The sequence below is a fragment of the Neopsephotus bourkii genome, unplaced genomic scaffold (assembly GCF_033783945.1).
Source record: "Neopsephotus bourkii isolate Nb327-2 ecotype Australia unplaced genomic scaffold, CSIRO-AGI_Nbou_v1 NB_1765, whole genome shotgun sequence".
Taxonomy (NCBI): domain Eukaryota; kingdom Metazoa; phylum Chordata; class Aves; order Psittaciformes; family Psittacidae; genus Neopsephotus; species Neopsephotus bourkii.
The window spans coordinates 1,785,208-1,797,698 of record NW_026902239.1 but is presented as its reverse complement, the minus strand read 5'-3'; the positions used below and the strand labels follow the sequence as shown (position 1 = coordinate 1,797,698).

Genomic DNA, 12,491 nt, shown 5'->3' with positions numbered 1-12,491 from the left:
TAAGACTTCCTTGGAATAAAGCACTATTAGCCTTGCTCTTTGTGCACCTGAGAATGTTTTTATGTCCCAGTTGGTCTTAGCAGGTTCTCAGAGACCCACTGTGATAATACATGACTTCTAGGAAGCCTATAGAGAAGAGGATACTTTGCTTCCATTTTCCCTGCTGTTCAGCTATTCATATCTTGGCACTTATGTGTCAGCAGGTGCATAAAGAGCTGTGCTGTGCCATTGCCAAGACTGGCCCAGCAGCAAGACTTCTTGTAGGGTACTTCACACTTGCAATGTTTTTCAGGCTGTCCATCATAACTCATTTGTTTCTTCCTCCTGGCCTCTGTGCTCTAGTCAAATAGTCCAAGCTTATTCTGAGCGGGCATCAGTAGCTATGACAGCAGATGGACAAGTGTGTTGGAAACCAAGAAACTATGTACAATATGCACACTGAGGGAACAGTGTACTAGTTCAGGTCATTCACATAACTGGCTGGCCAAAGCTTGCATGTCTGTGGTTAGAACAAGGTGCCATTGATAAACTGCAACCTCAGTTTTAACTTTCCAATCAGAAGCATATGAAACAACTTATGCCTACACTATCACACACAGTAGTAATTTGCTAACCTTGCTATGTGCACACTGTATTTCTTGCACTTTCTTTTACTGACCCCCCAAATTAGCCATAAAATCATGGGTCACATCAGTTTGGGTGTAACTGAATACTTCCCTGCTGATCTCAGTGAAAGTTCTATCTGTTGTGTCTCAATCTTTAATCTTGGACCTGTCGCTGCTGTGTAAAAATCCCCTGAAAATGGTCATTGAAAAGCTTCTGGCCCAGATATTGGGTATTACTGCTCTAAATAATAAGCCTTTTATTACTAGAAAACTGTGACTCAAACTCAAGGTAAAAAAGCAATTGTGTTTTAATTAGAAGATTGCTTACTTTGTTCTTTCCCCAGCTAAAGTAAGCTAAAACTGTTATTTCTGTAAATTTGGGGGGTTATATGTTGCCTTTGCTTTTCAGATATCATGGTCTCTAAAGAATTTGTGCACTCTTTGGCAAAAATTTAGCCTAGTGCAAACTTTATCTGGGTCGTCTGTCCTGTCCTCAGTCTAGAAGAAATAATGATCTTTCTCTGGACTCCTGGTAAATAGTCTCTGACAAGAACCAAGCCAAATTTCATACTGACAAATGAGCAGGATGCTAGACCTCTTTTCTGTGGATCCCAGTCTGTGACTCATGTGCAGAGTAGTTAAAGGGTTAAAGCTTTTGGTTTTAAGCAGTGCTGTTTTGATGTCTCACATGAAAAAGTACAAAGATGAGTTTATAGGCTTCAGAGATTAATGTTTCATATTTATATGTTCTGTGAATTCCAAGTGATATTCTACCTGATTTTCCATTTGGTTTTTGTCCTGTTAGTGGTGAAGTATTATATATGTGCCACATCTGCTACTAAAGTATAGTATTCAGTTGTAATTTGGCCATAGGCTTGTAAGTCCAAAAATGAGATTTTTTTTCCAGGCTGAAAGACCAAAAAAAAAAAAAAAAGGAAAAAAAGAAGAAAAACTAAATCTCCAGTCAATGCAAAGAATAATCCAGATTCACACTGTTGATTAAAGCAGGATTTAGTCAAAGAACTATAATGTTTGTGTCTGTCCATAGATCATAGAATCATAGAATAGTTAGGGTTGGAAAAGACCTTAAGATCATCTAGTTCCAACCCCCCCCGGCCATGGGCAGGGACATCTCACACTAAACCATGTCACCCAAGGCTTCGTCCAACCACTCATTTGATAAATTCCCCATTTTGCTATCTAAAATTTTGTTAAAATATTATTAAAACGTATGCTAGTTGTTCAGAAGCATGTATTTTAAAATGTCTTTGTCTTGTTTTTTCTTCTTAGTTCGTTGTGACGATGTTTTGGAGCATCTATATCTATGACAGGGAACTGGTTTACCCAAAGCTGCTCGATAATTTTATACCAGCATGGCTAAATCATGGAATGGTGAGTAAAGTAATACAAACGCTTCCTTGCATTAACAAAAGTGTAAGACACTGATTTCCCAGTGCATGACCCTGCTTACAGTTACAGCTGATCCCCTCAGAAGTGATTAAGGAACACTGTTTGCAAGTAATAACTTTTCTTCCTTGACTCCTTGAGTCATATGTGAATCCCTGTTAGGAGCAGGTGTATCCTACATCTCAGGCTGTGGGGATCGGCTGATTTCTGTGATAAAGTACTTTTTTTCAGAGCAATGTCACCCTGGTCCTGAAGAAATTTAATCAAAAGAGACTCTTCCACAGAACAGAAATCCCTACTTTGACAAATCTTGTTCTAAAATGGCAGAAATACTTAATTGAATGGTTCTTTCTTTAACATTCTACTGAAGTGGAATTTGTAATGAAAACATTTTGGTTAAAATGCTTATTCAGAAAATCTCACTATGCTTTTTGGACTTGTATGTTTTTAGAAGAACAATTAAATTACTCATTTCTCAAGCACACCAAACTTGTGTAGCAGAACCTGTATCTGAGTATTGTTAATAATACGGTACTATGTGCATCAACACAAAGTTTCAAAATTGCTGAGTTGGTAATCGTAAAAGTAGTTTCTTGAGAAGAAATCTGACCTTTTTATCCCTCTCTGGTATGGCAAGTCGAACATTCTTCCTCTTCAACTATATGTTTAGATATTAAGGGAAGGAAGGCCACACTTTGCCATCAAGCACTTTACTGTTGTTATGTAGCATTTGGAGCTGAAAAGCATCATATTTGCTTCTGTAGTTGCATATGTGAAGAATGTTTCATTATTACTTTGTTTTCCACATCAAGGCAAGGTGAACCATTTGACACTGCTGTTCATCAGTAGATGACAGCAGGGCTCATCCTTCAGGGTGTGAGTACCACAGCAGATCAAGATTTGTCCACTGCTGCTGGGCTCGGTAAATTGGTCTTCTGTGGGGTGGGGCAGATGGCATTACTATTTGTTTATCCCCTAAACTGTGTGTTAAAGCAGCAGAATGAGGGTTACTACTGACAAGAGGAGTATCAGCTTCTGCTAGATACTGTACTGGTTTACAATGTTTTGAAAGGAGCAGCATGATATTATGTGTGTGTGGAGCTGAGGAAAAGGCCTGACGACTCCTGCTGTGTTTGTTCAGACTGTCCTCCCTTGAGTTTTGAAGTTACAAACTGAACACTTGCAAACACTGCCAAGCCATGCATACATTGATTTTTACCCCACACCACATCAGTGCCAGCTCTGATGACATTTCTTCAGGTGACATTCCACATACTGAAAGTGCTTAACCTCGAACATCTTTCAGGAACGTACACTGTGATGCAGTTGACAACAAACAGCCCTGTGTGTCTGGGAAGTCTCCTCTGTGCCGTAACTGAAAGGCAATTCAAGCTCAGGTTGCTCTGTAGAAATGCATACTTACTGAAATATCTGAAGAGGGCTTTTGTTTGAGATTTTTTTGACATAATAGAGTTTGCTGAAATGAATTGTGTGCAAGCATCTTAGACCTTTTTTTTCAACTTGAAATATTGTAGGAGGCATTTTTTAAAGTCTTTTGTAAAGGAACTGTTTGCTGTGTCAGTCTTCATTTATCCAAGTGTTCTTTTACCTCAGTCACACAGAGGAAGTTTATGGCTGTTGGGCTTTTCAGCACCTTTCAGTCTAATTCTTTCTGATGTTTTAGCTATCGCTTTGTCCTTACCAGTTTTCATGCTTATTAATTCTGATGCATTACCTATCATAATATGAAGGGGTTCTTAAACTACCCTGAGAATGCTAGCATCTGAGTTGCAATTTTGATTTGGCAGATCTTAGAGAATATGATAGAGGCCCCCTTGGTGAAAGGGTGGGACCACTGGGAATACAGTTCTAGAAAGGACCGGAGCTCTAATTACTGTTTTCTACTGAAATAAGCATTTATTCCCATTTTCCTTGCACATTTTGACAGCAGCTGTGCCCATTCAGTGATAATTTCTCAGAATGCAAGGGTGGCTGTGCTGGAGCCTAACCTGGTAAAATAAAACTCACACAAGAGATTCATTACCTTTGTCAGAGTGAAATCTGTCAGAGAGAGATGGGTCCTTTTGCTACTACAGCACTGCTGATGAATCCCTCTTCTCTGTGAGCTTCCCCTGCGGTGCCTGGTTCAGCTCCTAGAGGTATGAGCTCAAGTGTTACTTCACCTGGGAGCTCTTTGTCTGGTTGTTTTCACAACAGTTTCCCTAAAAATGTATTTATCACCAAAATAACCACAGAAAAGTGAAAAACTTAAACTGTACATTTTCCACAGTAAAAAGATTCCCTCCTTTAACTAAAAAGTCATATTTTAAAAAGTTCCTGACAGATGTATTATGACCAGCTGTAACAACTTGCTCAACTGTCAACATCAGCCTGCAAAATCCACATGTAGAAAAGGAATGTAAACTCATGAAATATAGTTGTAATAATACCAATCGTATTTCCATCAGTAATATGGGCATGTGTCAAAATATTTGAGAATATTCATACTTCAGAAGCACTTCAAGATGACTGTCTTGAACGCCATATGAAGAAGTTGTTTGAAGGGCTGGTGCAGTTCAGTGCCTTAGCCCAAGCAGAAGTGGTTTGGACAGCAGTGTCTGCTGCTTTGTTAGCTTATAATAATCAGTTCTCATTCCCCATTTTCTTCTCACCCTTTTCCGTACCTTTTCTGCAGTTATGATGTCGTCTATAGTTAAAAAACCCTGTTTCTTGAATGCATAGTAATGTGTTGTCAATACGCAGAGATACCATTCTTTCCCAGCAACACTTTTTCAACACCTAAAAATTCCTAGTTATAAAAAAAAAAAATCCCCTCTACAAATGGAAAATGTAAGAGAAATAAACCTCAGAGCTGTGCAATCCCATTACTGATTCAGTTTTAATATGGCTTATGAAGTTTTGTAGAAACAGAGCGGCTCCTAATTGTGCACAAAGATAAAAGCTACAAACTATTTGCATAAAATTGCATATAGTGTCAAGAAATGTATTTTTATTTACATATACACACACACCCACCCCTCATTATAGTTGAAGATACAATTTCTGTCTACAGAAAAATCTGTGTACTATGTGGTGCCTTGTGGTACCAGGTGGTACCTCTTACATACAGATTCATACACCTGTGAAAGGCATCACTAATAAAGTTGTACTGTGCCATAAAATTGACATATTTCATCATCTCAGTCAGTTGATTCATTCATAACCAGTAGTATCACTATGGCTTGAGAGATGATTTGGGGAAATCAATGGCAGGGTTGCTCTCAGTTTCAGTAGGGCAAGGATTTCATCTCTGTATATTGTATGAAGGTGCACATCTGAGTAGTTGAGGTTAAGCTTCTGTCAGTAGAAATAACTACCTGTCTAAAGAGGGCTGTTGAAGAATAGAAATGTGTCTCAGCCTTGGTCTGTTTCTGAAGTGTCAAGTGCACTTCCTGTATTTATTAGTTGTGCAGATGAATTAATCTTTGCTGGCTACAATTTTAATTGCCAAATTACTGAACTCTTCTATCAGAGATGTTGTTTATATTCTTCATACTGGCCTGCACTTTGGATCCATATCAACTTTTCATTCCACAGGCATATTATACATGGAAAATACTCTTCCCCATATTCTGATGGCTGTCTTTCTGATCTCTATCAGTATTAGGATTTTTTAATTAAAGGCTACACTTTAGTGTTTAAAACTAGTGTGTCATAGTAACAGGATTTTTATCAGATCATTCAATGTACCTTTCTGTGTTGGGACTGGACAGGATAATGCATTGATTACATGTGTTTCCAGAAGTTATATTCTCTTCAATATTAACACAGACTATAAAACTAGAGGTTGTCCCTACTCTAACTGATGCCCACATAAACAGATCTGTAGACTGAATTAATTTAAGATTGAGCATTGCTATTTTGAGTCAGGTTACATAGCAAGACTGCATGCAGTATCTGTCTAAGTTAGCATACCATTTCATTAAGAGTCCTCCTTTGTTTTTCACAGATGCTGTCCCAAATTTGTTTTAAAAACGTTAATCATCTTTTGTTTGTGGCAAGGAAAGTAAAATACAGAGATAGAAATTACTTTCTGAGGAGTGTAATGGCTTTGGAGGTCAGAAACAAGGCATTGTCTTCATATGAAAACTGCAGAGGAGAGGCCAGAAAAGGAGGAAGGGGAATACTCTCTGCCTATGTAGAGTTGGAAAATCAGTCATTGTAAGGGTTCTGTGCCGCTACAATCTATATGAACACTTCCAGTTTTGTACTTTATTCTTTTTATGCTGCTTTTGGGAAACAAGATCATTCCTAGAAAGACATACACTCTGTCCTTGTATTCAAGAGAATGCATAAAAACTGGGACAAATAGGAGGCGAAGACAAGTTACGGAGAGGAAGGAGCCTGCCCAAGTGATACATCTCTATGTACTTCATAAGTTTACTTGCTTTTCTTACTGCTGGCGTGTCAGTTGAAAAGCTCGGCTCACCCGAGAGTGGTATGGAGTCCCTCTGGTCATCTCTCCAATTTTTGTTCTTCGGGGCAGGCTTGTCTTGGGTCCAGTGGCCTTGGCTTGTTTATTTCTTTGTTTTTCTGGTGGAAAGCATTTTTCCTTGATGATTCAACAAACAGAAAAATAGAAAATCCCTGTAAAGATCAAAATTCCTAGTAACCTGACATATAAAGATTGGATGGTCCAAAAATGGTGAGTTTTTTGACCAACCTGTCTCTCCATCATTAGTTGGGTCAGTTGCTGCACAGTACTCGCTCTGATGTACAAACAAGGAGATATCCCTTCTTTCAGCAAAGTGTTTCCATCTAGCATGTTGCCCTAAAATCCTTTACAGAAGTGACTCATTTGAAACAGTGCATTATATTTCTTGTGGATACTTTCCTAATACAGCAACATCCTATGTATGGGCTATTTTTGTACAATGTACTGTACCTTGGTAATTCTTCGTGCTTATGTCTAGAACTACATAGCCTTCTCTGTGATTTGTTTCTAAATCAAATTTAAGGTTTTCAAGGATATTCCAGCTAATGGGCTCTTCTTAATTTATCTATAATATTTTTGTATGCTAAGGGTAAATAAAATCTTCAGTGCTGCAGGAAGGAGTTCCCACTTGTCACATAACTTGAAAAGTTTTCTGATAAAAATCAGGGAAAATTTGTAATTTAACTTTGTACAGAATATCCACTCCTAGATGGCTATTATTTAAACATCTGTTTGATGGAGAGAATGGCAATTGAAGCTGGCTGCCTGGGGGCTTAGAATATTTACAAAACCTATGAAAATATTGTTCTTGTATTTGTACACTTATTGCATGTGCATGCTGCAGTTACATGGCTCCGTCTGGTACCTCTCCTCATTATCTGCCCGTTCCATCATGGGAGCGTGAATACAGTAGTAACAATTATGCCTCCACTCTGGGGAGAAAAACAGCAGCAGCTTAGAAGATTTTCTGTTACTTATGTGAAGGGCTTGGAAATCGGTAGTGTGTCAAAACCTGTGATAGCGTAGCACTGAAAATTGAGAGAGGCTGCTAGACAAAGAAGACCAAATTACCTGAGTGGCATCCTTTGGGAGCATTAGGAAGACTCCTTTGCCTAATACAGTAACAGCGCAGTTACTACTGCAATTTTTGTGTAGTAGGAAGCTTGCCTTAACCATGTTACACATCTGCCAGAGGTAAGGTGAAGACAGCTTTCTAACTTAATACAGGTCTGAATGTTCCTGATTGTTTGCTATTTCCAGTAATGTGGAGAAAAAACACACTCAAGCTTCTCGTGGTACAGGCGATCCCAATGTCTAGTAATGAGGGACCTTTTCTAAAATATCTTTGAGTACTTAGTAACAGCTAAACAGGCAAGCCCTATTCTAAATGTGAGCATTGCAAGTGAAAATTCCAAGAACTGAAATCCCCAGATGAGATCTTGTTATGACGTTTTGCCTTCTTCTGTTGACAGGGTCACGTAACTCAGTCCGTTAGCACAGAGGATGAGAGCGTGTACTGTCAACACCAAACTGCGGGAGTAACCACCAAAGGAGGGGAGAATGGGAAAGAGTCAGAGAGCACTAAAAGGAGGGTTAGGGAAAGATAGTTGGATGAGAGGAAAAGACGGCCAAGAGGAAAGGGAGGAACCGAAAAGTCAGTTGATGCTGGTCCAACTCCTACCAAAAAAAAAAGAAATGAAAAAAACAAAGCAAACCAAAGCAAAACAGATGAAGTGAATGAAAAAAAGCACCACAGAATAATGTAGACAAGCTGGAAAAGACTCAAAATGCTAAAGAGGACCTGGAGGAGGAGAAGGATGAGGAAAGGGGAAGTAATGCGGTAAGGAAAAGTGAGAAAGAGGAAGTGAAGAGTACGTTTTCTTACCATATATTCCATCGGTTCCTTGGGAAGATGTCTCTGAAATCCATTAATTAGCAGGTTTGAGGGCAAGGAGATGGCTTACTGATGCTGCTGTGAGAGGAGGAAAATCGCTTCTCTTGATGTTGGATGTAGGTTTACAGGGTACATAAAGTAAAATTTGCACAATGTCATGCCAGGAGCTTAAAATCCTTGTAAAATGCTTAGGATTAAAATCACCTGCAACCATGCAACAGTATGAGGCCTGTGTTCATGCAAATTGTGTCTATGTCGTATCTGTGGAATGACATTGGTGTCTTTGCATCTCATTATTTTTAGCTGACAATGCTGTACATTATCTTGACTGACTGACCCTCAAAGCCAGTCCTTCAGTTTAAAACAAGCCTGTTCAGAGTATACCTTATTTTTTCATATCAGCTTTGAAGTGTGAGTTGCATTGTATATTCGAATGGATGTGCTGCTTGGTAAGGGTGCTGGAAGATTACGTATTTGAAGCACCAGAGTTAAGGAGGTGCACTGTCTGTATTTCAAACCACCCTGCTTTAACAGGCAAAGTTAAGTGTAACTTAGGAAGTAATAATTATGGTAGTAGTAGTAATACTGATAAAAAAAAGCTCAAAGTCAGATTTTCAGCTGAAGTACAAATGTCTGGTAAAGTGATTATGGTGGGCGCGAAACAAATGGTCAAAGGAAACCTCCAAAGGGACATACAAGGGGGGCCTTTAGAATATCTGCCTTTCTCTGGGTGCATAATACATACTGAGCTGTGTTTTCCTAGAAGCAGTGTTTGGCCCTGGATTGCTACGTCTGTTAAACCAGCAGCAGTATGGGATGGAAACATACTTGGTTCATTCCCATATTTCTGAAAGTATTAGGAATGCCTGTTTTAACATTAACTTTCTGTGCAGCTTATACTGCTCACTGTAGTCACTGCTGGGGTCATGCACATTTCTTTTGTACTACTTAAGCTGGTACATTTCTGTGGTGCTACTGCACGATTTATCAGATACATGGTTTGCAGCTTATAAATGTAAATGAATGTTCCACTTTAAAACCAGTGCAAACAACATTAATAATTGCTAATAACACATTTTTGATAAAAATCTATGTGGCCTCCTCATCTGTCAGTTAAATTAGACATTTGTTTTATCCTTTGACATAACAGTCTTGCGATTTTTCCTGATCTTTTTTTTTTTCTAGAGCACACAGGCAGATAGTAGAATCAATCAGTAAGTGATATATCATTATGATTAATGATGAGTATATTAAAACGGTGTCTTTTATGAAGAAAAAAGAACATTTCACTGGAAAAAAAATCATGTACAAGGGAGAGGATTGCTTATATTGAAGAAGGTTTAATATGTCAGGTGCCAGCTACAGGATGTGTACTTTAAAGCACCCCATATGCAAGTCATCCTAGAGGTGATCACTACAAAATCCTTTGTCTCTTTAGCAGGCCATGCAAAGACAGGGAATGATGAAAAGATGTCTTTGAAGTTACAGCATTTATTTTCTATCTTTATCTATTGAAGAGACTATGCCCTATGATTACAGTAAAATGCAGTGTTATGTACCTTTGGGCACGCTGGTTACCACTCATTAGCACTCAGATAAAATTAGACTGTACATACAATAAAAGTGGGATTGTACTATATTGTACCCACTTTACTAAACTGTGCTGTTAGTATTCACACATGTGGCAAATATGACTTAATCAGACCACAAATATTTTGTAGCATTCCATGGTATCTCATTTATTTGTTTAATTTGCTGCTATAGCAACTGGATTCCATCCTTTTAGATTCTTTTTTTCACAGACCTATGATCTACTTGGTTGAAGCTTGGCAGACAGCTTTTCCTTCAATTGAAGGCATATGCACTAACTCAGTGACCAGATTTTTACCTATTTATCATTGTTGGAAAGTGGGTTATTTCACATGGACACAATACCAGAAGAATCAGCAGACCTGGTGAAGGGAGTCTGAGCCCAAAAGCTTATATGCTTTTTCCAGCCCTTGAAGTTGATGGCATAAAAAATATTAGTTCTCCCTGTATCCTGAGATCGTTATTGCTACAGGAACACTAATACAGGGAAATATTTTGACATTGTTTTTGTAACGAATTACCACTTTTTAAAAGTAACTTTTTTCTGTGTCAGTTGGTGTCTTCTTACATGTCTTTTGCATTTGGAAACAAATATAATTTCTGCAGAAATCATTTCATATTCAGATGATTAATATGTTGAAGTAGTGCCACAACACTAATGCTTTATACATGCTGATTGATGGAAATCAAGGATCTGGGGACAACCTTGGGAATTACTTTTGCTCAAGGTGGACTGTGAGCTTAAACATAACCTGATGTCAGCCCTGCCATTCAGTTCAATCCCCATATTTTTATTTTCCCACATAGATAAAAATAAGTAAAACCAGTGTACATTTTTAGCAACTCCTTAAACACAAGAGACTCAAATTCAAGATGCAGCATGAATGATGTTTTTGACAGATGTGTAAGCCACTGCCATTAGTCATGCAGGTCTACAATCAGCCCTTTTACCTTTGGACATTTACCAGAAACACCAAAGGCCCAGGCTGGTGCCCTACTCAGGAAAAGCCATCACCTTTCAGGGATGTCTCTTTCTCTCAGAGACCATAAGAACGACTAAGGTGACACTTTTCCTCCCTCTGGCACCACAGTTACCTGAACAGGAAAAATCTCCAACTATGGAGAAATAGCACAGGGCATGAAGGTGTCTCAAAACAGCAAAAGGCAGACCAGTGGCCAGTGTATGCTCTTGCGTCTTTGTTGCAGTATTATCTGGTACCCTTTAACTCTTCGCAGAAAGCTTTCTCTTCAGAACAAGTAACACTGCGGATTTGAAGTGCTGTTTAAACTCTGTTTTTAAATTTCCATTTTATTCCTAGTCTTGAAAGAAATTATGAAGTGTTTGAAATAATTTTTTATAAGTCTTAATTAGCTAATGTCTGCATTTTGTGGGGCTTTGGAATGATAGTTAGAAACACAGTGCTCGCTGTTACTGGGTTCATAGCACTGTGCCAGATTCTGGTTATGAAGTGTCACACGCAGGGCAGCTACCGTGCCAAACCAGACTGCATGTGCCGACACTCTGCTTTTCTCCGTGCTGGGTCCTTCCCTCCTGCTGAGAGGCATTTCCCTTTCATGTGCCTCAGTTCCCATTCCTTCAGTTGAAATGAAGAGGTGAATTGCATTTTGCAAATTACTTTGAGGTTCATGGATGCAAATGCAGTAACAGAGTTGATGTTGCTGTCCATTTTTCTGCAGAAGTGACCTCTGCCTCAAATATAATAACATTACTTATGGTTATATACCAAATGTAGTGCTCCTAGTATCTCATAAAATACTCTAGGCAGACATGGTGCATGCTATAGAAAGTTCAAGTATACTTAAAAAGGAAATTCTTCTCTATAAAAAATGGCAATAATATTCAAATTACATCCTTAGGTTTGTTTCCAACAGGAAGCAATTTTATTTGCATCATGGGATGTTTAGCTTTTTGTTCTGTTACTTCAAGCTTTACCAGCTTTCTCTAAACCCTATATGTAGGGTTCCAGCTTGCTGAGTCATTGCCATGCACATTTTTGTGGCTTCTTTTGCAAATACAGTATGTAATGTAGAAATTGTTTTATGAACTATTTATGGGGGAAATGAAATATGTACATCAGTTTACTGAACTTCGTATTTTAAGGCACTTTTAAAAGTGCAGAAATGGGAAATGGTATCATTTGCTATAAAGAAAACATCCATCAAAAATGTCTTTTTACCAATACAGAGATTTAATGATGTTTCCATTAAGAAACAAAATTGTGTTGGCTGCAAGTTGCTTAAAAATGCATGTATCTGCAAGTCATTTTAAGAGGTGAATATATGTATTCTTAGATCTGAGACTTAAGGTGTATGGCATTTTGATCTTTGCTCCTGAAGCAGTGGAATGAAAGATGAAAAAGAAGAAGGAATTTGAAGGAGAAAGAAATGAATGTGTCAGAAGCTAAGAGAAAAAGGGATAGCCTTAGAGGTTGTTAAGGAGGAGAAGACTGAGCAAAGTAGAGGAAACAAAATACTGAAA

At 38.4% G+C, this 12,491-nt stretch overlaps 2 protein-coding genes across 2 annotated transcripts in view; one reads left to right on the top strand and one right to left on the bottom strand.

The window, feature by feature from the left end:
- FUCA2 (alpha-L-fucosidase 2) overlaps positions 1-12,491 on the bottom strand; it is a 232,875-nt gene that overhangs the window by 78,357 nt on the left and 142,027 nt on the right. The gene's annotated exons all lie outside the window — the stretch shown is intronic.
- Positions 1-12,491, top strand: part of AIG1 (androgen induced 1) — a 126,486-nt gene that overhangs the window by 45,916 nt on the left and 68,079 nt on the right. Inside the window, exon 3 of the mRNA XM_061378329.1 lies at positions 1,896-1,997. Within this exon, the coding sequence (XP_061234313.1) occupies positions 1,896-1,997 (102 nt within the window). The remainder of the gene's footprint in view (positions 1-1,895; positions 1,998-12,491) is intronic.